This window comes from Diabrotica undecimpunctata, chromosome 4 (genome assembly GCF_040954645.1).
Source record: "Diabrotica undecimpunctata isolate CICGRU chromosome 4, icDiaUnde3, whole genome shotgun sequence".
NCBI lineage: Eukaryota > Metazoa > Arthropoda > Insecta > Coleoptera > Chrysomelidae > Diabrotica > Diabrotica undecimpunctata.
This window is the reverse complement of record NC_092806.1, coordinates 76,046,764-76,072,797: the sequence shown is the minus strand read 5'-3', so window position 1 is coordinate 76,072,797 and position 26,034 is coordinate 76,046,764. Positions and strand designations below refer to the sequence as shown.

Genomic DNA, 26,034 nt, shown 5'->3' with positions numbered 1-26,034 from the left:
CCTATATATACCTGAAATCTGGACGCTACTCCATTATGAGCTTAGTCTGCCTGGCTGTATTAATTCTCGCCATGTCTCCGGCCCAGCTCTTATTTGCATCATATGTGTTACCCTTTCCACATAATCTGTAATCCACAAGGAATCTACGTTCCTGTATTTGGCTGTATACCATATATTAAAAAAAATTTATTAAAATCCTTTGTAAAAGGTATATATTTTTAAAAACCCAAACGGGCTGTGTTAGACAAAACGTTTTCGGAATCCATTATTCCATCATCGGTGTCCTAGAAAATATGTAACCACTTAATTAAAAAGAACATGAAGTTAAAATTTTGACCAAGGTTAATGTACAGTGTGGTTAATACTTACTAGGAGTACATGAATGTAGCCACTAAATACATGGGTAAAAACCCTTTAACAAATAATTAGTTACATTTGTTTTACATTATATTTTATAAATTATTAGGATGTTAAAGTTACCGTTGGATTAGGTAACATGGCGACATATGACTCCACGTTGAAGTTGCAAGTCCTGAGACGGTGTGTCTACGAGGACTATATGGAAGCAACTGATTGAAATGACAATGTTGACAAGTTAGGACGGAACAAGTAACAGAGTAGTCAATATAACTGTATGTGTCTACTTAAGACAAAAGCCAACGTTATTTAAATTTGTTAGAGTAAAGGATTTTTTGTTATTAAATTAATATAACAGTATCAACCATCAATGTTGTTATTTTTTAAAAATTAATTTTTATGTGTATGAGATGAAATGTGGAGAGAAGATAATGTGGTTATAGTTAGGCAACCAACTATGCATGTGTGTGGTAGTGTAATGAAAAAGAGATTTTTATATTTAGGCCCTTTATGTTTCTTCAACATTTGGTACCTGGAAAATAGAAACTAGACACATGTAGAAGGTTGAGTTATTGAAATTTTGTTTGATATTGGTGAAAATGAATGAATATATTTAAAATATGAAAGTGTTCTTACATGAATGAAATAAAACTTTTGTAGTATAATGGTCATGTGAAATTTAACTTATAACTCGATTATAGAAGGCCCTGTATGTCAAAAAACAACATTTGGTACCTGGTAAATGTAAAACTAATTAAGTTATAAGTACATGAAATTAAATATCTGATAGGGTGTTAACAGACTAAGTGGTATGGAAGTTTTATTTTATTATCTATTATGTGAAATGAATAGAAATTGATGGTTGGGACATGGTTTTTTTAGTAAGTTAATAGAATAGTACTCAACTTATAACTTAAGAAAGGCCCTATCTGTCATAAGCAACACTAGGTACATGGAAAATATAAAGATAAGTTACAAGTTGAATGATTTGCAGGTGTATAATTATCCAAAATGTGAAAATGGAATGGTTGTGGGTTGGCTCTGTTAGAATTAAGTAAAACAAAAATTATGGGGTCAGCTTTAATGGTAATTAAGTTGTGGGATTTGTTTTTAATTCTTAATGGATATGAAGGTCTTAAGGTGTTCATTAAACTATTATATAAAATAAACAGAATTTGATGGCTGGAGCATGGTTTTGTAGTATGTTGTAAGTATACTACTCAACTTATAACTTAAGAAAGGACCTATCTGTCATAAAGCAGTTGAGTAGTATACTTACAACATACTACAAAACCATGCTCCAGCCATCAAATTCTGTTTATTTTATATAATAGTTTAATGAACACCTTAAGACCTTAATATCCATTAAGAATTAAAAACAAATCCCACAACTTAATTACCATTAAAGCTGACCCCATACTTTTTGTTTTACTTAATTCTAACAGAGCCAACCCACAACCATTCCATTTTCACATTTTGGATAATTATACACCTGCAAATCATTCAACTTGTAACTTATCTTTATATTTTCCATGTACCTACTGTTGCTTATGACAGATAGGGCCTTTCTTAAGTTATAAGTTGGGTACTATTCTATTAACTTACTAAAAAAACCATGTCCCAACCATCAATTTCTATTCATTTCACATAATAGATAATAAAATAAAACTTCCATACCACTTAGTCTGTTAACACCCTATCAGATATTTAATTTCATGTACTTATAACTTAATTAATTTTACATTTACCAGGTACCAAATGTTGTTTTTTGACATACAGGACCTTCTATAATCGAGTTATAAGTTAAATTTCACATGACCATTATACTACAAAAGTTTTATTTCATTCATGTAAGAACACTTTCATATTTTAAATATATTCATTCATTTTCACCAATATCAAACAAAATTTCAATAACTCAACCTTCTACATGTGTCTAGTTTCTATTTTCCAGGTACCAAATGTTGAAGAAACATAAAGGGCCTAAATATAAAAATCTCTTTTTCATTACACTACCACACACATGCATAGTTGGTTGCCTAACTATAACCACATTATCTTCTCTCCACATTTCATCTCATACACATAAAAATTAATTTTTAAAAAATAACAACATTGATGGTTGATACTGTTATATTAATTTAATAACAAAAAATCCTTTACTCTAACAAATTTAAATAACGTTGGCTTTTGTCTTAAGTAGACACATACAGTTATATTGACTACTCTGTTACTTGTTCCGTCCTAACTTGTCAACATTGTCATTTCAATCAGCTGCTTCCATAAAGTCCTCGTAGACACACCGTCTCAGGACTTGCAACTTCAACGTGGAGTCATATGTCGCCATGTTACCTAATCCAACGGTAACTTTAACATCCTAATAATTTATAAAATATAATGTAAAACAAATGTAACTAATTATTTGTTAAAGGGTTTTTACCCATGTATTTAGTGGCTACATTCATGTACTCCTAGTAAGTATTAACCACACTTTACATTAACCTTGGTCAAAATTTTAACTTCATGTTCTTTTTAATTAAGTGGTTACATATTTTCTAGGACACCGATGATGGAATAATGGATTCCGAAAACGTTTTGTCTAACACAGCCCGTTTGGGTTTTTAAAAATCTGTAATCCTTGTTCCGGCTCTTAACATTTTGAATTCTTCTCTTAGAATTGATCCTAACATCGACCGTTCGATACCTCGCTAAGCCATTCTGATTTGTTAAGTATTAAATTGTCTACGCTTTAAGTCAATACTGGGAGCACGAACTGACCAAAAACCTTCCTTTCGAGATACATTTTAGTATTTCGTTTTTGAATACCGTATTTGTGAATATATTACGTGTTCGATTTCTGCATTATTTATGGATATGTTGCTGGTGGTAACTCAGTTTATCTGAAATCAGCACGATATCAGCAGCGAAACGGAAGTGGTTTAATTTTTTTATCATTGATGTTAATAATTTATTATTTTGTAATACTATTTTCTAATTATATTTTTTCAACAAGAACCAACGTTTGTAGGAAAATTTAAGCGTTCCCGAATAAAGTTACTGAAAAAGGAACCTGGTACAAATATAAGTTTCCCGTCAGACTTTAGGCATACAATTACGGTTCAGCATACCGTAGATAACAAAGGTAGTTTTATATCACCAAATAGTCCACCTGGGTCCCCTGCAATTAGTCGGTTAAGAGCGATTGCATGTAAGTATTTGAAGTTAGTGTATTAAAAGATTAATTAATAAATTAAATAACTACATTGAATAACATTGTTACGTTTAAGTTAATAAATTGGCCAATAATAAAATTCATATTGTTATTTGTTTGATTTTGCAATGTAAACAAAATATCGATTTCGAAATTATTGTACCATTTACATGTTTCAATTTATTTTAGTTATTTAAGATAATATTATTTCTACGGATTAACGCTTTTTTTATTATTTAAAATTTTTTATTTAGTACTTACACTGTTGGACAAATGTTTACTCAAACTTCTCTTTTGGGATTATTATACCGGGCGGAAGAAATGAAATGCTTTTCTTATGTTAATCCATTATACCCCCCTGAATCTATTTGGAGACAGCAAACAAAATTTCACTGTAGCGCCTCCTATTGAGAAATATCAAGAGTCCATGACAGAGTGTTAGTTTACATTGTTATACAATTTTGTAAGCAAGGTCACGCCTTTGTCTGGAAGAGCACTACATGATTTTACTACAAGACAAGTGAAATTAAAATTTTGTTTGTTCGCAGTGCTTATTATATCCAAACGTGTAGTTGTAAGTGTAAGTTATTGTGTTTTCAACAAATTTTGTCGATTTTGCTAAAATTGTTGATTACATAAGTTAGGTAAGTTTAGTGAACTCGCTTGGGGACACGGGGCGGAAGCCTTCTATATAAAATACATGTGGTTATTTTGGAAAAGTTTTTATGATAGAAAGTATCGTCATTTAGATGCTGCTTTACCAGATAGCAAGTATTGAACATTGAGCAAAGTACACATTGTTATTATACCGCCCGATGCTGCCCCACAGACCGATGAAGAGGACTTGGACGAAAATGATTTACGAGATGTCGAAAATATATTTCCTACAGACATAGTCGGTGAAATCGAGTTGCAGCATATAAACAGCAGTGGTACATAAGAAAGTGAGGACAAAGACAGCTTGCCACTGTCTGAAAGGTTAAACAACTTAAAATCAAAAAGGACCAAAAAATAAAGATAAGTCCAAAATGGACTAAAAAATTTGTTAAAACTAGTATACCAGCAACTTCTGGTTGGGCTGACCGTTGGGAAATTCTAATAAATGAACTGGAAAACTGTAGTCCAGTTGAAGTATTTGAAAAGTTGTTCGAGATGACGAAATTTTTGACTATTTGATGCATCAAACAAATTTGTATTCATCACAAAAAATAGACACGACTTCTTTGCTTCTTTATCAATAGCTAATTTCAAACTTTTAGTGGCAATTTTACTCCCAACAGGCTATCATAAACTACCAAGCGAACATAATTATTGGAGTCTTGATGAAGATCTTGGAGTGTCTGTGGTCGCAAAAACTATGTCAAGGAACCGATTCCAGGAAATCAAAAGTTAGATAACTTAGTAGATGACATTAATCTGGATAATCACGACAGAATGGCTGAATTGCAGCAACTAATGTCACTTTTGAATCAAAGATTTCAATAGTGGGGCGTTTTACATGAAAACCTGTCAATCGACGAAGCAATGGTAAAGTTTTATGGTCGGCATAAATAAAGTAAACAATATTGTTCTGAAGCTCTTTGCTTGTGGCATTTTAAAGTAATTACTATTTAAACGGGAATAAGCCACAATTAAAAATTAAAGTAAGTTTATTGACGTTTCAATTTCCACTTCGGAAATCGTTTTTAAAATATAATCATTAGTAAATTAATTGTTTAATTTACTAATGTTTAATGTATTTTGAGAACGATTTTCGAAGTGGAAATTGAAACGTCAATAAACTTACTTTAACCTTTAATTGTGGCTTATTCCCATTCAAATAGTAATTAAAGTAAACAATATATAAAGGGAAAACCAGTACGCTTTGGTTATAAGAACTGGATATTGTGCAGTTCCACAGGATATTTTTATGCCTTTGACACTTACTATGGTGTTAAAGGAAATCCTCAAGTTTACGCTCAGGATCTCGGGTAGTTCTTGATCTACTGAAAATTATTGTAGTGCCCTCTGATCACGTAATTTTTTTCGACAATTATTTTAGTAGCCATGGTTTTTTAAAAATGCTGAGTCATCAAGGTTATTGTGCCACTGTTAGGATAAGAGAAAACCGAACTCAAAAATGTCCGATGACAAAAGTACAAATATTCAAAAAGAAAGGGAGAGGTTCTTTTGAACACTATTATGATAGTGATTAAGCGCCTCTTTTTATTAGGGACAAGACAATAACACTGTCTCAATTGTTACCAACTATGACAAACTGCAACCTATTAGTACGGTCAAGCGCTGGTCATCAGTAGCCAAAGAGAAAGTAGATGTGCAACAACCACACATTTTGAGTATGTTTAATAAATGCATGGGTGGATTGGATTTACAAGACCAGGAAGTAAGCAACTACAGGATTTTTATAGACAAGTAGCCTCACGTCTTAAAACACAAACCACTCCGCTTACAGTAGCAAACCAAATCATGGAAAAATACCACATTGTCCTGTCGGAAACCGCCCCCTTCCCAGCGCAAATCACACTGGCCCGCTGTCTACCAAACACAGAATTACTGCTTAAAAACCATAACGACCCGAAGCACTTATCGTCAGACATTGCCCTAAGGAAAGTCGCCCTAGAGACGATACACACCAAGTACCCAGCACATGAGTGGCTCCACATCTACTGCGATGGATCCTCGATGCCGGACTCGGGAAGAACAGGAGCAGGATATGTCTCAACGTTCTTCAAATGCTCTATAGCTGTGGGTGCCCCTCTCACCAACTACGACGGCGAAATTGCTGCTATACACGAAGCTACAAAAAATCTTGAGAATTTCCAACACCCCCAAAAAGTTGCCTTCTTCATCGACTGCCAAGCCGCAATCCTCGCCCTGTCGACAAATCGATACACCGACTGTGCCAAAACAATATCTTGCCGCGTCCAACTATCGAACTTGATGGAAAAAGGGTGGCTGATTACTCTACAATGGATCCCTAGTCATGTCGGTGTTGAAGGAAATGAAGCGGCGGATGAACTTGCAAAAGAAGGCACTACTCTTCCACAGCCCCCTAGCTTCAAATCGTACACATCAGCAAAGTCCACCATTAGAAGAGGAATCAAAGCGAAGATAAAAGAGCAGCAAATACAAGTCGGTGCTGGAAAATCTTGGGCCGACCTAATAGAGTCACCAATCCCTCGCAACTTGCCGAGACCCATTAGTGTAGCCGTGTTCAGAACAACTACGGGGCATGACTACCTGGCCTCCCATCTACATCGCATCGGCGTCCGCGAAAATGACAACTGTCCACTATGTGATCAGCCCCAGATGGATGCTGCTCACCTTCCAGAGTGCCCAGCCCTGAAAACAGACCCACCCGAGGAGGATGAAGATCGCCTACGAGAAACGGCTCGTCTATACTGGTCAGCGCGCCACCAAATGGCTAACATGCCAAGGGTGGGCGTTGGCTAGTAAGTAAGTAAGTAAGTAAGGATTTTTGTTATAGGTAAAAAATGGTGGTGGGTGCTATTTACAAACATGATCAACATAACTGTTGTCAATGCCTGGAGACTGTTTCAATTAACAAATGATAATTCATAAATCTTATTGTTAGAGTTTGAACGAATTATAGTGCGCTCTTATTTAGCTAGCAATGAAAAATCGACAAAACCGAAAATCCGACCTGCTGCGCAATTACCACCAACTGTACGACATCATGAGGGTGGTGATTTCCCAGAAAATATAGTTTAACAGCGACGGTGCACCAAGTATCACAGAAATGCTAGATGGAGTTGCTCAAAATGTACAGTGGCACTTTGCATTGAATGGAACTGTTTCAGAGTTTATCATTCCCAAGATGTTTATACCTTAAGTCATTAAGTATGACTTACATTTAATTTTCTGCTTATAATAATACCCCTAATAGTCTCATATTTTGTTTTTTATTTTTTTTATTTTCTTGATATCTTTAAAAACAAAGTAAATAGACAATTTTAGTCATTAACATGTTCCTTGTCGGATTTTAATGAAACGCTTATTTCCATTCAAAAGCAAACTATAATCGGTTCACAATTTGTCGATAGCTCACTACAAGTTTAACCCTAATTAGAGAACTGAAATACAGAGAGGATAGGTAATACGATATAATAGTAAAAACCAACCTGAAACTGACGGTTTAAGATGTTTTCGACTAACCCACCTTGTATCTGAAGGAATACAATACAGCAGTCAACCTTATAATCCGATTACGAAGGTATTTTAGTTACAGATGACCGACCAGTGTCGTAGAGTATATGATTGAAACATTTATTTGAACTAAATAAATATATTTTTTAAATTGTGCTTATGTAAATTGTATTTTTGTTTTAATAAAACTTCTTTATTTTATTCAAAAATAAAAAGTTTTTTGCCATTTGTAAAAGATACATTTATTTAATTAAGGGGAAAGGCGCCAAATGTCGCCTGGCAAAATTTTCAATGTGTTTTAAATGTATCCATTATTTTTGAATCCGGAGAAAACTAATAAATATTTTTGAAAAATTTAAACGCAGAATGAAAGATTACATTATTACTGAGGGCAGAAAGTCACTGAAAACTTCTACAATGTTTATTTTAAAATGTTATGTAACAGGGGTGAAAATAAAAGAGAAAATATAGTATAATTTTTAATTGAAAATATTGCATGCAAAAGAAACTTTATTTATTCTAATAAATATTTCATTCTGCCTTTAAATTTTTCAAAAATGCTTTTTAGTTTTCTCAGGATTTGAAAAAAAAATGGATACATTTAAAACACATTGAACATTTTGACAGGCGACATTTTGCGTCTTTCCCCTTTAATACCTTACGATTACAACTACTTTTACTTACCTTATATAATTACGATTAGAAAACTATTCAAATTCAAAATAAATAGGATCAACTTCGGAATCGAGTCGTGTTAAGGGTTAATAATTAGCGGTTGTGTCTCTACGATTGCATCAATTATGTTATCAAGATCCCACATTTTTTGTTCTTTTTCTATTACATGTCTTACTGCATCTTTCCAGTTTTTTTTCTGTAATATGTTGTAAAGACTCGTATAACAATTCACGTACAGCTTGTATTTTATATGACGTATTTTTTCTAGCCACATAACTTTTCATTTGTCCCCAAATGAGTTCAATTGGATTTATTTCGCAGTGGTAGGGTGGAAGTCTAAGGACTGTGATGTTTCGCCTTTCCGCCATTTTGTCAACTACGTATTTCTTGAACTTAGATTTGTGTTGCCGGGCAATTTTTAAAAGTTCTGCTTTTACCATTCCATCTTCGTAAGACAGATACTTATTCCGCAGCCAGTCAAGAATATCCTGTTTCTTCCACGCAGTTGTTGGAAGTCTTTCTACTAGTCGTGAATGATAAGGTGCATTATCTAATACTATAATTGAATTTGGTGGTATGTGTTCAATCATCTGCTCAAAATACTCTTCGAAAACATCAGCTGTCATCTCCTCGTGATAGTCTTTTGTGCTTTTGGACTGAAATTCCAACAAACCATGCTTAACCAATCCTTTTTCACTGCCAATGTGAGAAATTATTAATCTACTGCCTTTACCAGAAGGTGGGGAGATACCAGTAGACCAACCTTCCATAAAGGCTTGCCTGGAGCTTAATATATTTTTATCTAACCAAATTTTTTTTAGAGTATGACCTGAGTTTACCCACGTTTCATCCTGGTAGAAGATTGGCCTTCCTTCAGCCCGAAATTTTCGTATGGATCTTAGATAATTTCTTCTCCAACTCATTATCTCCTCCTGGTCAATCAAAAGTGATTTTCGGTCTGATTTCTCCCACCGAAAATGTAATTCTTTTAAAACTTGCCACAATTTAGTTCGTCCGATATGAGGCAAATCCGGGTCGTCTCTAACTTCTTGTAAAATTTTGTTTAGGTTTGGTATTTCTTTTTTGAAAAAAATCCATGAACCTGAGTTGAATGCAGACCATCGTAGAAATACAATTCGCTAAAAAACATGTAAACTAGAACATCCAGGAATACGTTCTTTTTACGGATGAGTCTAAGTATTGCCTTTACAATTATTCTGATCAACGCTTAAGAGTTAGTTGTCGGTAGGTGAGGGATATTCAAAGTGTAACATAAGAAAGACGAGATTGTTTAATGGAGGCTCTGTGATGTTTTGAATTTGGTGTCTTTACGCGGATGCTCTTTAAAAAGCGGAAGGTACATTGCAGAAATTTTGTTTCTTTGAACACATGGTTCCTTTCATACCTTATATAAGAATATAAAACATGATAACACAATGTTATTGATTATTTAAGTGAGGTAAATATTCAAAAATTTAATTGGCTCAATCACAGTCTCGACATGAATCCTATTGAACACTTATGAGATATTATCGGTAGACAATTAAGACTTGGTCAGTCCCTTCCTGCTTCCCTGCAAGATATAGAAACTATAGTTATTGGTATCTCAATTTACATAGACCATAATCAAATAGCCCGCTTAATATCCATCATGACTAGGCGATGTGAAGCTGTTATTAAAAGTAGAGGGGGAAACATTTGATATTAGTTTACGTTATGTTTCTTTCTGTTTTGTTACTCTTTCTAAGTTTTGTTAACTGTTGTTAATTTTTTATTCGTAATTTAGTATTGTTTCAGTTAAAATACATGTTAAAAAATAAAACCGTCCATTTTATTTGTTTTTGAAGATATCAGGGAAATTCAAAAAACAACATGTTCACAAAATATGAGATTACAAAATGATTTCGATGTATACCCACCCTTGTACCTTGTCCTCCCTACACGGTGTCTCAAACTTAACATAAGAAAAACATTCCCTTTTTTCCACCAGTATGAGCCCAAAAGAGAAGTTTATGTAAACTTTTGCCCAAAAAGCCATATGGAAATGTCAAAGAAACAATCTAAAATAATAAAAACAATATGTAATGGATTCGACCGTTACTTGATGGAAGTTCATTTTATCAAGCAATAAAACACTGAAAACTTTTGTTTTCAACACTTTCACAAATTTTCATTATAATTATCACTACAACTGTTTTTGTAGAGTACATTTCTCAAGTGAGCTATTTTTGTTATACGTCCAACAATTTATAGTCTTTAACTAAATAAGTCGAGGAGATGAGAACTGTTTGTCTCAAATTGGTCATTAAGAATTATATCTGAATATTTTAATTTGTTAATTTCCATAGATTCTAATAATGACAGCTTAAGAACTTTATTTTGAATGTGAAGAATTTGAAATTGGTTATTAAAGGAATGATTATGATCTAGAAGGTGAAGTGCGTAGGTAGAATCTGTTTAACCTGAAATTAGTATTTCCACCAACAGAGAACAACCCCGTACTTTCTGCTCAATTACATATTCAGGCAAGATATCAAAAATAGCCAAACGTATAAAAAATAAAGGAATAACTCCAGCTTTCAGAACAAACAAGTAAATATATTAAGAACAAGAGCCAAAAGAAAAAGAACTTACACATTGGGGTATACAAACTTACATGTGGCGACTGCCCAAAAACTTACATCGATCAAACGGGTAGAACCTTTAACAAACGGATGGTAGATCACAAAAGGGCTTTCAATAATATAAAAACACATTCTACTTACGCACTTCACCTTCTAGGTCATAATGATTCTTTTAATAACCAATTTCAAATTCTTTACATTCAAAATAAAGGTCTTAGCTATCATTATTAGAATCTATGGAAATTAACAAATCAAAAAATACATAACAAAAATAGCTCACTTGAGAAAGACACTCTGCCGAAAGATCTGTAGTGATAATTAATTATAATAAAAATTTGTGGAAGTGTTGAAAACAAAAGTTTTTAGTGTTTTATTGCTTAATAAAAAGAAAATTAGCGGAATCCTTTAATCAGTTCACGAGAAAATCTACTATGAAAATGATCATACTTTTTGGTGGAGCAAAACTTTTTCGGTTAAATTTATATAGTATTTATGTATTATTTGTCTTTTTTAGTACCAGCTGATGGAGTAAAAGGCAAAACCTGGGGCCCAAGTACATGTCATCAACGGGAAAGAGGTCAAATTATGTTACCAAGCCCAAATAGAACTGCTTTATGGTCGAAAAGCGCCCCAAATTTAGATAGAACTAGACCAAGTTTGACACTTAATACTCCAAATACATCGAGGCCTCCACATGACGTAGATAGCTCATCAGTTTCAGATAGTTATAAAACTATATCCGGCGGTTTGCAGTCGATTATTAGTAAAGTATCAGCATTTCCGTCACTGTCACGGCTAAGTACTACGCGTAACAATAGTTTCCCCATTAATAAAAGTTCTCTAATACCTAAAACAGGTTTAGGTAACAACAAACGATTAAGTAGGTCTATTGGAAACATATCTGAGACCCATTATGATACAGTTTTTAGTTCCGATAATTTTGTAATTGCTAGAGGTGTTAGCAGCGCCAGCGTGGTATTTAATGACGGTTATGTCAGCATTGAAAAAGATAGTGATACCGAGCATTTGCTTAAAAAGGACAATAGTTCGATTATTTGACGAAAAGTTTCAAATGCCCCTTACTTAAAAATACATACATGTTGTGTTATTTGATTTATTCGCATATATATAATATATATAAATGGACCACTGAAAACCTGATGATAGTCTCTCCTGATATTTGGCAATATCCATTAGATATTTCGAACATGCTGAAACATTTTTAAAAGGGATACATAATATATCAAATTTTAACGCTGCAGAGCATTTTCAGAGCAAATATCGGGATGAGCTGTTTTCGGTGGACCACTGAAAACGTATAAATCGAAGGAAGTTGGGGGCATATTTTAAAAGTTTTTATTGTATAGTATGCTGAGGAAGTACATGGCAGTAAAGCAAATTTTTTTTTAATAAATTAATCATTAGACTCAATTTAACTGCTTTTAGTAAATTCCCTTTGATTTTATCATTTTTTAAGTCAATAATATAAATAATTTTAATACGAAGTTTGAGTTGGCTCGATGGCTGAACGGGCTGACAGATTCCCTTTGAAGTGAGTAGTTTGCTAGGTGTATGGTTCTAGCCGCGCACACGCAAGGTGTATTTGAATTCCAATTCGTGCCTGTAAGGAGTCGAGCTGATGGATGAGTATTATGGTTAAAGACATTACTGGGTGACGCTTATTCATTGATTCCTACCGGAATGGGTTATGAAAATGAAAACTGGATTATACGTAAAATATGAAGTTTATTATTTAAGATTTCTTAACTGCAAGTAAAAACAAATCACCACCTCTTCCGACTTTGGGTAACGACCCTTCCATAAGTTTTTCCTAAGAAACAGGCAATCATGATGTCTAGTTTCAGCTTCAGATGCATATATGAACCCGAAGAATTATATCTCTTTTGGAGCACAGCAATTGAACTTCCTTAACTTTTTTTACACCAGTGGACACCAGTTTTTCTTTTGCTATTTTCCAAAGCTAACAAATACAAAATTTTGCAATTATAAATGTATTGTATTATAAAACAATAATGTTTTCTGGTACTACAGCCGAATTTGGACAAGCTTTACGAACATCTTACGATACGAAGAATCGTATTGAGTCGATCGATACCCTATTGAGGTAGTATTTTCCACGTAGAAATGCACACAAATAATTTTATATAAAAAAATAAAAAAAGCATAAATATGGAAATGTTCACGATTTAATTGTATCATTTGGTCATGATCAATTTTAATAAAAATCGATAGTATTACATTATTCTTTCCCTCGTCATTTTCGAAAACAGTTACCGTATTTTTGGGATAGTAGAGAATCTGCTACTAAATCAAATAGTCATAATGGACAAACGGAACTCAAAAGTGACAGGTACCTGTCAAATATGACAGGTATTAAATAAGACACTCCTAAACGTATGAATTCGTAAAGATCACTATATAGTTCTATGGTTTTCAACTGCTTATTGTGTTTTATAGATGAAATGTTCATTAATATATTGGGTTTTCAGACGATTTAGTTTAAATAATATTTTGAGTAGTGAACAACATCTCCATACATTTTATTTTATTGTTAATATGAAGCCTATAAAACAAAATAATTCTAAATTTATTAATATAATCAGAATTACATATTATAAAAATAATTTACATTAAAAACATAATTTTCTTTTGAAAATCATCAAATGAGAATGGAATGTGAATGGTAATATCTCTTTAAACCTTATAATGAGGCCGTCTAAAGGCTTGCACACACCTGGTATGCATCCTTCCAATTATCGATCTGAAAGGAATGGGCACACATGTCATGCTCGCTTTATATTCCTTTCAAATAAAACATTTAAATAACCGCGCGAGAGCAATGAATGTAAATATTGGGTACCTGACGGTTGGAAAAAAATAACGAAGAAACAGATTTTGTTACACTTTTACTTCATCTGTTGGATGACGAGACTAAATTTTTTTAATACTTCAGAATGCCGATGTACACGTTCAATGAGTGTTCAATGATAGAGTTCAATGAGAACTTAAATTGAAAGAAAAATTGTGCAGGTGAGATACAAATTTTAGAAGAGCTATCACTTCCAGGCTCCGTTTGGCAGTATTTTTAATGTAACAGTATTATTATTTTGTAAGTACTGTATTAGATAAGATACTGTATTAGTTAGTATCTGCATTTTACTGCCTCCATGTAAAATTAGTAAAATTTTATTTTATAAATTGAAAAAGTTTTTAATGATTTTTATTTTATAAATTGCTTCCATATAAAATCTTTTTTTATTATATTTGAATAAACTAATTTTAAACATATGTGGCCTTTGGCACTCGGACAGTCTATTTCGCTGGCATACAGTCGTCCTGCTGTATGATCGCAGTAGGATCGGAAGGCTGTATGATAGGTGTGTCCACACCTTAATAGAGTTAGGGCTGAAGCTCGAGCTTGACCAGCTCGAGCTGGTCAAGCAGGCTTTAGACCAGAATCTTCCTGCATAGACCACATTAATACGGTGAGAGTAATAATGGAACAATGGTTTGTATTGAACACACCCCCTATACATGGTTTTTGTTGACTTCGAGCGTGCCTTTGACAGCTTAAGAAACATCCCGCATCAAATAATTTCTATTATAAAGTCAATGTACACTGAGACGAAATGCAACGTGACACACAATGGAATCAACAGCGACGAATTTGGCATACTTACTGGAGTCAGACAGCGATGCGTGCTTTCTCCGTTTCTTTTTAACTTAGCAGTAGACTATGTTCTCTCCAAACTAGACTCCTACACAAGAGGGATACAATGGACGTTAACCACACGCCTAAGCGATCTGGAATACGCCTGTTAGGTATCTGCCTGTTAGGACAAAGGTTCCAAGATGTGGCTGATCAATTGGAAACACTTTAGACTGAAGCCAATAAAGTAGGTTTGAAAATCAATATTAGTAAAACCAAATCCATGAGAGTAAATACAAGAAACAATACGGTATTTACTATCAACAACATGCAGATTAAAAATGTGGAAACCTTTACGTATCTTGGAAGTGTCATTACAGAAAGCGGAGCTACAGAGGACGATTTTCGTATGAGGATACAAAAAGCTTAACAAGCATTCAGCATGCTCAACCCTGTTTGGAGATCTGGCGAGTATACTACAAGGACAAAGATCCGCATATTCCAGTCAAATGTCATATCTATTTTACTCTACGGATATGAAACCTGGAAATTGACAAAAACCCTTAGTGAACTACCCTACTAAACTGCAGGTCTTTATTAATAAATGTCTACGACGAATTGTTCGTATTTTCTGGCCTAACATCACCAGAAACGAAGATCTACTACACCTGACCGAACAAAAAAGGGTAGAACATCAAATAAAAATCCAGAAAGTGGGGTTGGATTGGTCACACACTCAAAACAAATAATTCCAGTATTGCAAAGATTAGAGTGGAATCCCCGTGCAGGAAGAAAAAGAGGTCGCCTAGTACAAACTTGAAGAAGATCCATCATGGATGAGATAAGAGGTCAAGGAAAGTCTTGGAATGAGGTGAAGGTTTTAGCGCAAAATAGAACCCGATGCCGCGTTTTCACTGAAGCTCTATGCTCCACTTAGGAGTTCAAGAACCTTATATATGTGTATTATATATATATATATATATATATATATATATATATATATATATATATATATATATATATATATATATATATGAAAATTACTTAGTTCTCGGGAAGAACCGCGTTGAGAATTTATTACTCGACGTTTCGGCACCCATTTTGGAGCCATTCTCAAGAGTGATACACTATCAATTTTAATTATAAGGCAGCCGATGGAAAATGCAGGAATAAAGAGACAAATGCTCGTATGGTATTCATTGACCTTGAGAAAGCATAGGATAAAGTTCCTTGAGAGGTTCTGTAATGGGCCCTCAATAAAAAGGAGTTCCCAGTGGGTATGTAAAAATTAAGGACATTCTGGAGGTGTTCTTAATTGATAGTCATTATTCTTAGGCCTTCTATTATGATATACTCACAAATCCCACAACAAATAGAGAGAACAGTAACCCAGAGGACTGAAAAGAATTTCATTTATTCTGTATGGTGGATCCGATATCAGAGTAACATTCCGTGGTGCATAAAGGGATTTAGAACAAAAACTGAAACAGTGGGGACAATCTCTTGAGGAAAAAGGTTTAAAACTTAGTAGGACAAAAACAGAGTATTTGGAATGTTTATTTAAAGAATAAACTTCGTTATTAAAGAATAAGTATAGAAGTTATCACTACAAATGAAATAATAATTTTGGATGGTGAATTTATTGTGAAAAGTAATAGTTTTATGTTGCCTAGGATCGGTATTTCAGAAGAATGGGAAAAGAGATGGAGATGCATGCAAGTTAGGGCGGAATAGGTGAAGTGGAAAGAGCGAGTGGTATGTTGTGTGACAGAAAGATTCCAATGCAACTGAAAGGAAAATTCTTTATAAAACTGTGCTAAGACCATTTATTATGTACGGAACTGAATGTTAGCAGTTAAAAAGAAAGGGGAACAGCGAATGCATATGGCGGAAATAAGAATAGGCATTTAAATGGATGAGTGGAGTGACAAAAAAAGTAAAATTAAGAATGAGTATATTAGGGTAAGTGTAGGGGTTGCACCAATTAATCAAAAATGAGAGAGCATAAAATTCATTCTTTTTTGTCTTGCAATTTTTCATTAACTATCTCTGAACTGATAAGTAATAATAAAATAACATTAAATTTTCATTATTTCACGATTCTCTACAATCCCTAAAATACAGTAACCCTGTGTGAAAATGGTCAAATTGGATGACCTGCAAAATATTTAAAAATGTAATGTCGAATGGAATTTACTACAGATCTAAACTAAATTATTTATCACGCCCGATTATTATAAATTTTAAATTAAATATGCAATGTATATTTAGTTTATATTGCCCATCTATTTCTGCATAATATTTACATATACATATTTCTATATATAAATATATATATATATATATATATATATATATAAATATATATATATATATATATATATATATATATATATATATATATATATATATATATATGGAAAGTAAGTAAATTCGGTTTTATCCAAGAAACATAACATTCTGTCCGTTTATTTTCTGTAATATATATGTTTGTATGGCATCAATGTATTTTTCATAAGAAGTATGGTTACAAGAGATATTTGTTATTATTAGTCAACTTTTTCTTTAAAAAAATTGCTAGTTTAAAATAAAATATTATATATATAAAGTGTGTTCTCGTTCTTTAACCCATTACCTGTCATCTCAGTCTATTGGACCGTGAAAGTTTTAAATTATAACACCACCTCGGTCCATGAGATCTGTGCTAATATTTGCCACGTACACTACCTTATGACTTTCGTTTTCTAGTTTTTTTAGCCACCGATTAAATGCGGAGTGGCCTTGTGTACGTTTACAGACCGTCTGTAGGGTGGTCTGCTACTTTTCATTTACAAAATCTTTTTGTTTTGAATTTATACTGAAATTACATATCAATCCATCCTATAGCTCTATAGCCCAATTTGAGCCCTGGTCTCCCTCAGCAAACCTCTCGATTTGTTACGGTCTGTAGCCATTCTCCTCCACGATCGACTGCCAAGCTGATTTTTTGCGTCCTCATCCACATTATCCTCCCATCGCTTTCTCGGTCTTCCAAAAGAGCTCTTCCACGGCATTCCAGCATTTAACAATTTTTTTGGAAGCATGTTTTCTTCCATTCTGAATACATGGCCTGCTCATTGAAACGGACATACTGAGATAAATGTATATTTGTATATTATATATTTCATAATTGCATTTGTTTCGCCACCTGTTGTTCTTATTTATTGGGCCTAGTATTCGTGTCAGTGCCATTCTTTCAAAGCTGCCCATGCGGTTTACAGATTTTTGAGTCAATATCCAAGTTTTACACGCATTATTGGTCGGATTATGGTGTTGTAAAGTAAATATCTGGTCCACAGCAAAGTATACCGTATTTTACTTACATATTATGCTATGAGCTTATATATTTTTAAACTAATATCTGACTCAAAACAAAAATAAAAAATAATTTTAGATTTTAATCTGTTAAGCCAATGACCAGTGTTGAAGGGTTGTATATATATATATATATATATATATATATACAAAATATTCCAGTTAAAAACTTATTATTAATACGTAAGACAAGGTTTGCTTTTATTCGTACGGCCAGGGCGCGAACACACTATCAAAAGTTCAGCAAAACTGACTCCATCTGGTAACTCCATTTCGGTTCATAGGAGTGGTGGATGTTTTGACTTCTTTTAATTATAAATAACACTAAACAATTGACAAATATGGTTGATGCCATGCATCTGGATATATTCCAGCAAATCAATATTAAACGTTACAACGTATGCTTCAATGTCAAGAGTCATATGTAATAAATTTTCTTTCGAGGTATATGGCGTCATAATTTTAATAGCCCATTTGTTAGCACTAATTAAATTTTCGATCGAATTTCAAGTTGGGTTTTCATGGACAGTTAAACCTTTTGGCCGCGGTACTTTTAAGAAATAACATCCAGAATTATTCGTGGTCATCAATTGGATTTTTTTTGTTATTCAGCACATATGACACATACGTTCACTCTTCACTACCGTTTATACAGGCTCGGAAATCGAAGCACTAAACGTGTATCGTTTAATTTTGAATTGAATGTTATTCTGGGAGAGACATACAGTGTATTTTATATTGGTAACGTCGCCAAGGAGCATGTTTTACGAAGTAATTTATATAATGCCAGGTGTCATTTTGTCGATATACGGAGAAATGGTAAACCAAATTTGAATAGTGGTTGAAATTGTTATACCTGTCAATTTGATATTCAGTATGATGGAAAATAAGTACACCAGGTAATTTCACCGAATCTAAAATTTGACTAGACGGTCTCAATACTGATTTTTTTTAATTTAAAATGTTTGCAGATGTATCTGATGTACAGGGTTGGGACATTGGTATGTTTTTGGGTATTGATGTACATGGTATACCGAAAACTAGAGAGGATAGAAAAAAAAGTAGTTAAAATGGCATGACTTCTTTTTTCGTTAAAGTAACGATTGCCTAATGAAATCATCAATAGTGAGATACAGGACGATTATTGAAAAATGCCGAAAACGACAGAGTTAAATATCTTCTTTATTAAGAAACATGTTTAAAAACTTTGATAGATATATTATGGAAGCGTTCAGTGGAGTACGAGAAAATTTTTAGGGGATCTTACGGTAGCAACTGTTTTTTATATGGGACACCCTATATATTTTGACATTTTTTGTTTACATTTTTAATTCTCTTTCACCTGATAGACATGTTATATATCTATTTTAAGTTTTTGAAGCTACTATTCAAATAAAATGTTTATAGCTGACGTCATGTTATAGGCACTTTTAAAATAAAACACTCACAACAATGGTAACGATGTTAACATTTTTTATGAAGATACGAATCGCTTGATAGTTTTATTTAGCAAAAATAAAATCATTACTTACCTAACTTGAAAGTAAAGTAAATACTTAACTGCTAATTGTTGGTTCAAAGTTAATTATTATTTTTAAAGTATTGATTCCATATTTTATAAGAAAAATTGTCATAGAATAGAACAAACTATATTGTATTACCCTTTTCGTTTCCATTTACAATTTTTTACCCGATATATTATTGTCTTTTATTTTCGTTTATTATTGCTCTGAAGCTATTTTCTTGTGATAACTTAATACAAGTTACAATTTTATTGGGAATTAGCCAGAATTTTACTTTAAAATAAGTTTGTTTTGACTTTTAGATTTCCGTAAATTTCATTATTTTTTATCTAAAATGACATATTGTTACATCTTGTAAGAATGTTCATTTTGTAAGTAAATTTACTCGGATATATTAAAAAGTAATAGGAATAGTACCGGTAATATTTAGCGATGAAGGAATCTTTTAACTGACACAATGAATTACATTGGAATGACTCAAATCTTCACATAGTTCAGGGGATCAGGAGGTAAGGGAGATTCGGTTTTCGCTTTAGTGTTTTATCAAGCATAATAAATTAGTTTATCATATATTTGATGATAAGCTAACCGCTGCGCTGTCTGATATATAAGTAGCTTAAAAACGAATTTAAATAACATTTTTGATGAGAAATATTTGGCCGAGAGAAATACATTTTTATTTCAACAAGATGGAGCAACTTAATGCCGAATTCGTTGGAAATTATTTAAATGAAAAATTTTATAATTGGTGGATTGGAACTTATGGTAATTGTTTACCAGAACTAAATCCTTCTGATTTATATAGCTAATGAATAGTTATTACAAAGCGTTTAGAGTAACTAGAAAAATAAAGCCAATGCATGCATTCAATTGTATAAGATGTAGATAAAGAAAAAGGTGTCAATTATTATAATATATATATATATATATATATATATATATATATATATATATATATATATATATATACAATAATTACTGGATATTAGTAACTGTCAATATAAACTGTGTTGTTTGTATATATATATATATATATATATATATATATATATTATAATATAATATAATATTATTATAATAGTAACAGAACGGGGGGCATTTTGAACACATATTTTGATTATTTAAATTTTTGTAAAATGTGTTCTAGTTGTTCCGTTAATATTTTTGTAAAATTAATTCTGGTTGTTGAGTAGTTTTTGTTCTGGGTAAATTTGATATGTATTTCTATTTTTAAGTTATTGATCTTAATTTCTGATAAATAAAACTATAAAGGATTATTATCTGCATAATAAAATATTAGACTATGTTACTGAGTGTTTTGTGTCTATAACACGATGTCTTATAAACAGTTTATTTGCAGAGTATTTCCCACAACTAAATATATATATATATATATATATATATATATATATATATATATATATATATATATATATATATATATATATATATATATATATATATATATGTCATATTAGGTGAAAAAGAATTAAAAATGTAAACGAAGTATGTCAAAATATATAGGGTGTCCCATATAAAAAAATATAAGTTGGTATTATATTTCCTAAGTGAGACCCCTAAAAAAATTTATCGTGAACCACTGAATTCTTCCATAATCTATCCATCAAAAGTTCCAATAAAGAATTTTAAAATTTTTCTTAATAAATAAAATATTAAATCATGTCGTTTTAGACATTTTTCAATAATCGTCCTGTATCTTGCAAATGTTTGGAAGTTGGAAGCTATTGATGATTTGTTTAAGCAATCGTTATTTTAACGAAAAACGAATTCATTACATCTTAACTAATTTTTTTATCTACTCTAGTTTTTGAGGTATCCAGCAAAACAAAAATTTGGGACACTCTGTACATTCTTGAATTGCATATAAGCTATACAAAAAGGTTAAATGAAGTACAAATATATATAAAAGTCCCCTGTATTCTAGAAAGTATTGTAAAGCCATAAAAATTCGAATACATACAAATCGTCACCTGTCATTAAATCTGAAAGACTACCAGAAGCCTTAATTCTTTGACTACGACCTTACAAAGAATTTTTAAACCATTCAACAAACTGGACCGGAAATCCCCCAGAAAGCAGTTTGGCAAGAAGAATATCTTAATTGGAAAAGAACTTATGCAATGTAAAATATCAGTGACAGTGATTTCAGAGACGTTATAATTCCTGCCAACTTTGCTATTGATGGGGATATTGAGAATCTGAAAGTTATTAACCCTAGGAATATAGACAGTTTGAAATAAGTCCTTGAACAAATTAGCAATTTCTTGTCCTTTAGAAGCAGACTGATCCCTGTAAAACATAACATTTGGTAAACTGTGACTATTATACTTCCAAAATGATTTAGGATCATTTTTCTTCTCAGCATCTATACCTGTAACATATTGATTAAAGCATATAGCCAGCAAACGTTTGCATGTTGTCCGAATAAGAGGATAAAAATTTACTAATTGGCATCGGTACCACACTGCATATGCAATGAATGAGCATACCTTTTCTCACACGTCAAAATTCTAAGTTCGTGAGAAAACCATTCAGGAAAATTGATGTTTTATATCTGTTCAGATGTATAAATTAGAAAATTACTAGTGAAAGAATTTTATAACATATATTTGTTAAAATTATTATCATTGTGAGCAAAGCAATCCATAATTAATAGAGGCCAAAATTTATTAAGTTCAGTGTAGTTGTCATTTTTAACATAAAAAAAATTCCTTATAATAGCCGCTAGTCTTGACAAATTAGATATATTTGAGAGTGTTAAACAACATCCATATGCAATATGTAGACTTAAGTTTAATAGAGGATCACTCGCTTTTATAACATTCATTTCTATATCGCTGAAAAAAAAAACAAATCCAAAAATTCATTTCTCTCATTGATATAGAATTACATTGATAAAATTTTAACTAATCAAGTGTTTGAGCAACATCCACAGCTGGATCTCCTCCTGGACAATGAACCATACTTATCATTATACCATAATGTGTTCAGTAAACTGCAGTCAGCGAATATGTGAATAGTAACAGAGGGAAACAGCTGAGCAGTATTTTCAATGGAGTGGCAGTGTTTGATATAAGAATGTCGAGGTGTTTAAGTAGGAATGGAAACACCCCCAATAAGAAACTGAGACCCATGAACCTGTCACAGAATGTAAAGATGTTATATGCGATCTTTAATAATAGAAATATACTGAGATTGGAAATTGTTACTAATGAATATTAGATTAGACCTCTTCCCCCACTTAATTTCTTACTCGTTCTACTAGCATTATACTATTGTTTAAGTTACTTTCGACTAAAATAATTGTATCATAAGAGCAGCATGAAATACTTTTTAGATCAAAAAGTTTGGTACGTAGACCACCTACATTCTGGTAATATACAGTTACTGGGGTAGAGACTCGTTGTTTTTATTTAGGTATCACTACTGTTGTTACACCACTAAGGTAACGAACATACCATCCAGTGAATCATGTACCACAATTGTTACTATTATAAGCAGACATCAAAACCTCAAAAGGAAATCTTAGGATATCTAACCAATTTACAGACTAAATGCGCAGTTTAATGCTACACTGTGAAAAGAACTATTTAATTTAACTAGTGCCTACAATATTTATATTTAATTAAACTAATTGAGTATAAAACAATTATTAATAAAAATAGACTTTGTTGTTATTGTACATAACCTAACTATTTATGAAATTAATATCATTGTATTCTAGTTGTATTTGTATGGATATGACAAATGTTAAATTAAGCACACCTAAACATCGATATATTATACTAAGATGAACATACTGACGTCACATTATTAGCTACCAGATCCTACGTGAGTTTGACAAGTGATTAATTATTTCCCATTTATATGGGTAAAATTATGTGGTCATGTGAATAATTTAATCTATTCCTTTTGGTAAATTAATAAATTCATTAAAATTTTAATATTTTGCATCCAGTCACATCAGTGGCGTGCGATGCGCAACTACGTACCTGTAATGTTTTTATGCTATAAAAATAATATTTTTTATAATTTTACAATGTTACACGTCATTATATCTTTTATTCAAATGTAAATAACAAAGAAAATAAATAATTATTGTACATATAATATATGTACCAAAAGACTTTTTTTCGTACACCACTGACATTCCGGAAACAAGATCGGACATTGTTACTAGCTACTTTGGGCGCAAGTATTTATTCATCCATCCTTATTATATTATATCGATGTCCCTAAACGAATTAGACGTCTTTATCATGCGGTTTACAGAAAAATTATATACAGGGCCACGTACTCCAGCGAAAACGTTTTGGATCTCACCAAGATTGAAGATCTTTGAGAGATTGATATCTCTGTAAGACTAGCGATTTATAAAATTAAATATGTAACATTGAATTATAATCTAAGTAGTCATTTTGTGATACAAGTACAAAGAATAATTATGCTATTCACAGTATTTTACGTTGGATTTATATTACAGAAAGCTTTCTGGCGCGAAAAAAGATACATATTGCAACTTTGCAAAACTGCGGTAACAGTTCGTAACGGCCATTTGTGGTCCATTGGTGTAATGGTTGTTCAATGCCATTTAATGTAAATAACTGTTTATTGACAACTGTTTACACTAAAGCTGTTCATCCATCAATTTTACTTTATTGAAAACCTGAAGTAAATAAGTCTAGATAATTAAAATAATTACTGATATGGTTCTGAAACTATTTTCGTGTGGTTTTTTGTATTATCCACTATATTTTTTGGAAGTAACCCACAATTATGATTAAAAATATTTTATATTTGACGTTTTAATTTATAGCGTAATTGTAGTTTATTCCCAAAAATATTATAGGTAATAAAATAATTAGAAAATTATCACAAATAAATATGTCTACGTTTATGTCTATTACGTCTATTAGCTTGCTTGAGAAAATTCTAAACAGTTGGTTATACTGTGGTGACGTAAAAATCTCATTTGATGACGTGCAACGGAATTAAGAGCGAAACATGTATATACAGTTAATTCTAAGGTTTTTTTAGAAGCCCTTCCTGGCCTATATAAACTTTGATCATCAAGCAACGATCCGAATATTTACAACGCTACTAAACACAACTTAAGTCGTGAAGTTTTTCCTATTACCATGACGTGATAGGTCTAGTTAAATTATTTGTATCTGTCATTACAAATGTTGTATATATTTTTAAAAATGACATAAAAGTTTAATGAGTAATGCACGAAGAGGATATATTTATTATTATGAAAATAAAAGGAATAATTATTAAAACTATTAGTTTGTTTTATTTATCTACACATCCATATACATATTCGGCAATATTTTAACGTTTATGTTGCAATTCATACTATGAAACAAAAGATATGTAATTCTACTATGTTCAGATTGATGAACAGCGAAAACAAATATAGATTTTGTATACCTAATCCGCTCCATTTAGCTAATCGTTTTTTATCAGTTTAACTAATCTACGTCACCTATATCGACATACTACCATTTGAACTATAATTTCGGTCACGTTTTTTATATAAACTAAGTTTTTATGTTAATCTTAATTAAAACCCCAAATCTGCTAAAATAAAATGCATCTTATAAATTAAGAGGTTATAGTCACCTCGTATTTCGGTGAGACTGTGTAAAAATATATGTATCTGTAATAAAAGCAGACAATAAAAATTAAAATCAGAATACTCTACCAGGAGTAGTTAATAACTGCAAAATTGTCAATGAATGAGATGTATAATAATATAAAGTTTTAATATTCTCATCGATATTCAAATGTGCAGGGTATTATGTTTGAAAATATGGGCAGTCATCCAGTTGAAGTTTTTATCGAACTGTTGATCAGTCCACGTGAACCAAAAACCAATCAAAACGTCTAATATTGCTATTATGGCAAATCATAATGCGCTTATCGGCAAACTTATGCATCCTTCCGGTAAGATAATATAACAATATTTGCTTGAGCGACCGAAACCACAAATTTATTTATTATCTGAAACTTTGGTACAAAATATTAAAAAGTATTTAAGTATTATCTGAAATTTTGGTACAAAAATATTAAAAATTATAAAAAAATGGCGGTTAATTTTGCAAGATAAAAAAAAAAGTTACTTTGCGGTGTTCATCGTAACTTATGATCATCCGTTGACAGAAACCCAAAAAGATTTCGTTAGTTTATGAGTTTCCCTAGGTCGCAACGTGAAGATATTGTTCATTTTAGCGTTTTTTCAAATTTTAGAAATAAAAAAACGATTTTTTTTTTATTTTCGAAAAAAAAAACCAATTCTCTTTATTCCATCGTATGCCCAAACTTATCATATTTTATTACGTGTATGTATAATCCGAACCATTCTTAATTTATTTGACTTATGTACTCATGCATACTTGAAGGGTATAGGATGGCGGAGAAAAAAAAAGA

The 26,034-nt window shown here is 31.9% G+C and overlaps 1 protein-coding gene across 3 annotated transcripts in view; it reads left to right on the top strand.

The window, feature by feature from the left end:
- Positions 1-15,663, top strand: part of slpr (mitogen-activated protein kinase kinase kinase slipper) — an 80,863-nt gene extending 65,200 nt beyond the window's left edge. For all 3 annotated transcript variants that reach the window (XM_072529793.1, XM_072529791.1, XM_072529792.1), the window contains 2 exons: positions 3,386-3,565; positions 11,549-15,663. In XM_072529793.1, coding sequence (XP_072385894.1) covers positions 3,386-3,565; positions 11,549-12,093 — 725 coding nt within the window. In that variant the 3' untranslated portion in view covers positions 12,094-15,663. The remainder of the gene's footprint in view (positions 1-3,385; positions 3,566-11,548) is intronic.
- The last annotated feature ends 10,371 nt before the right edge of the window (positions 15,664-26,034 follow it).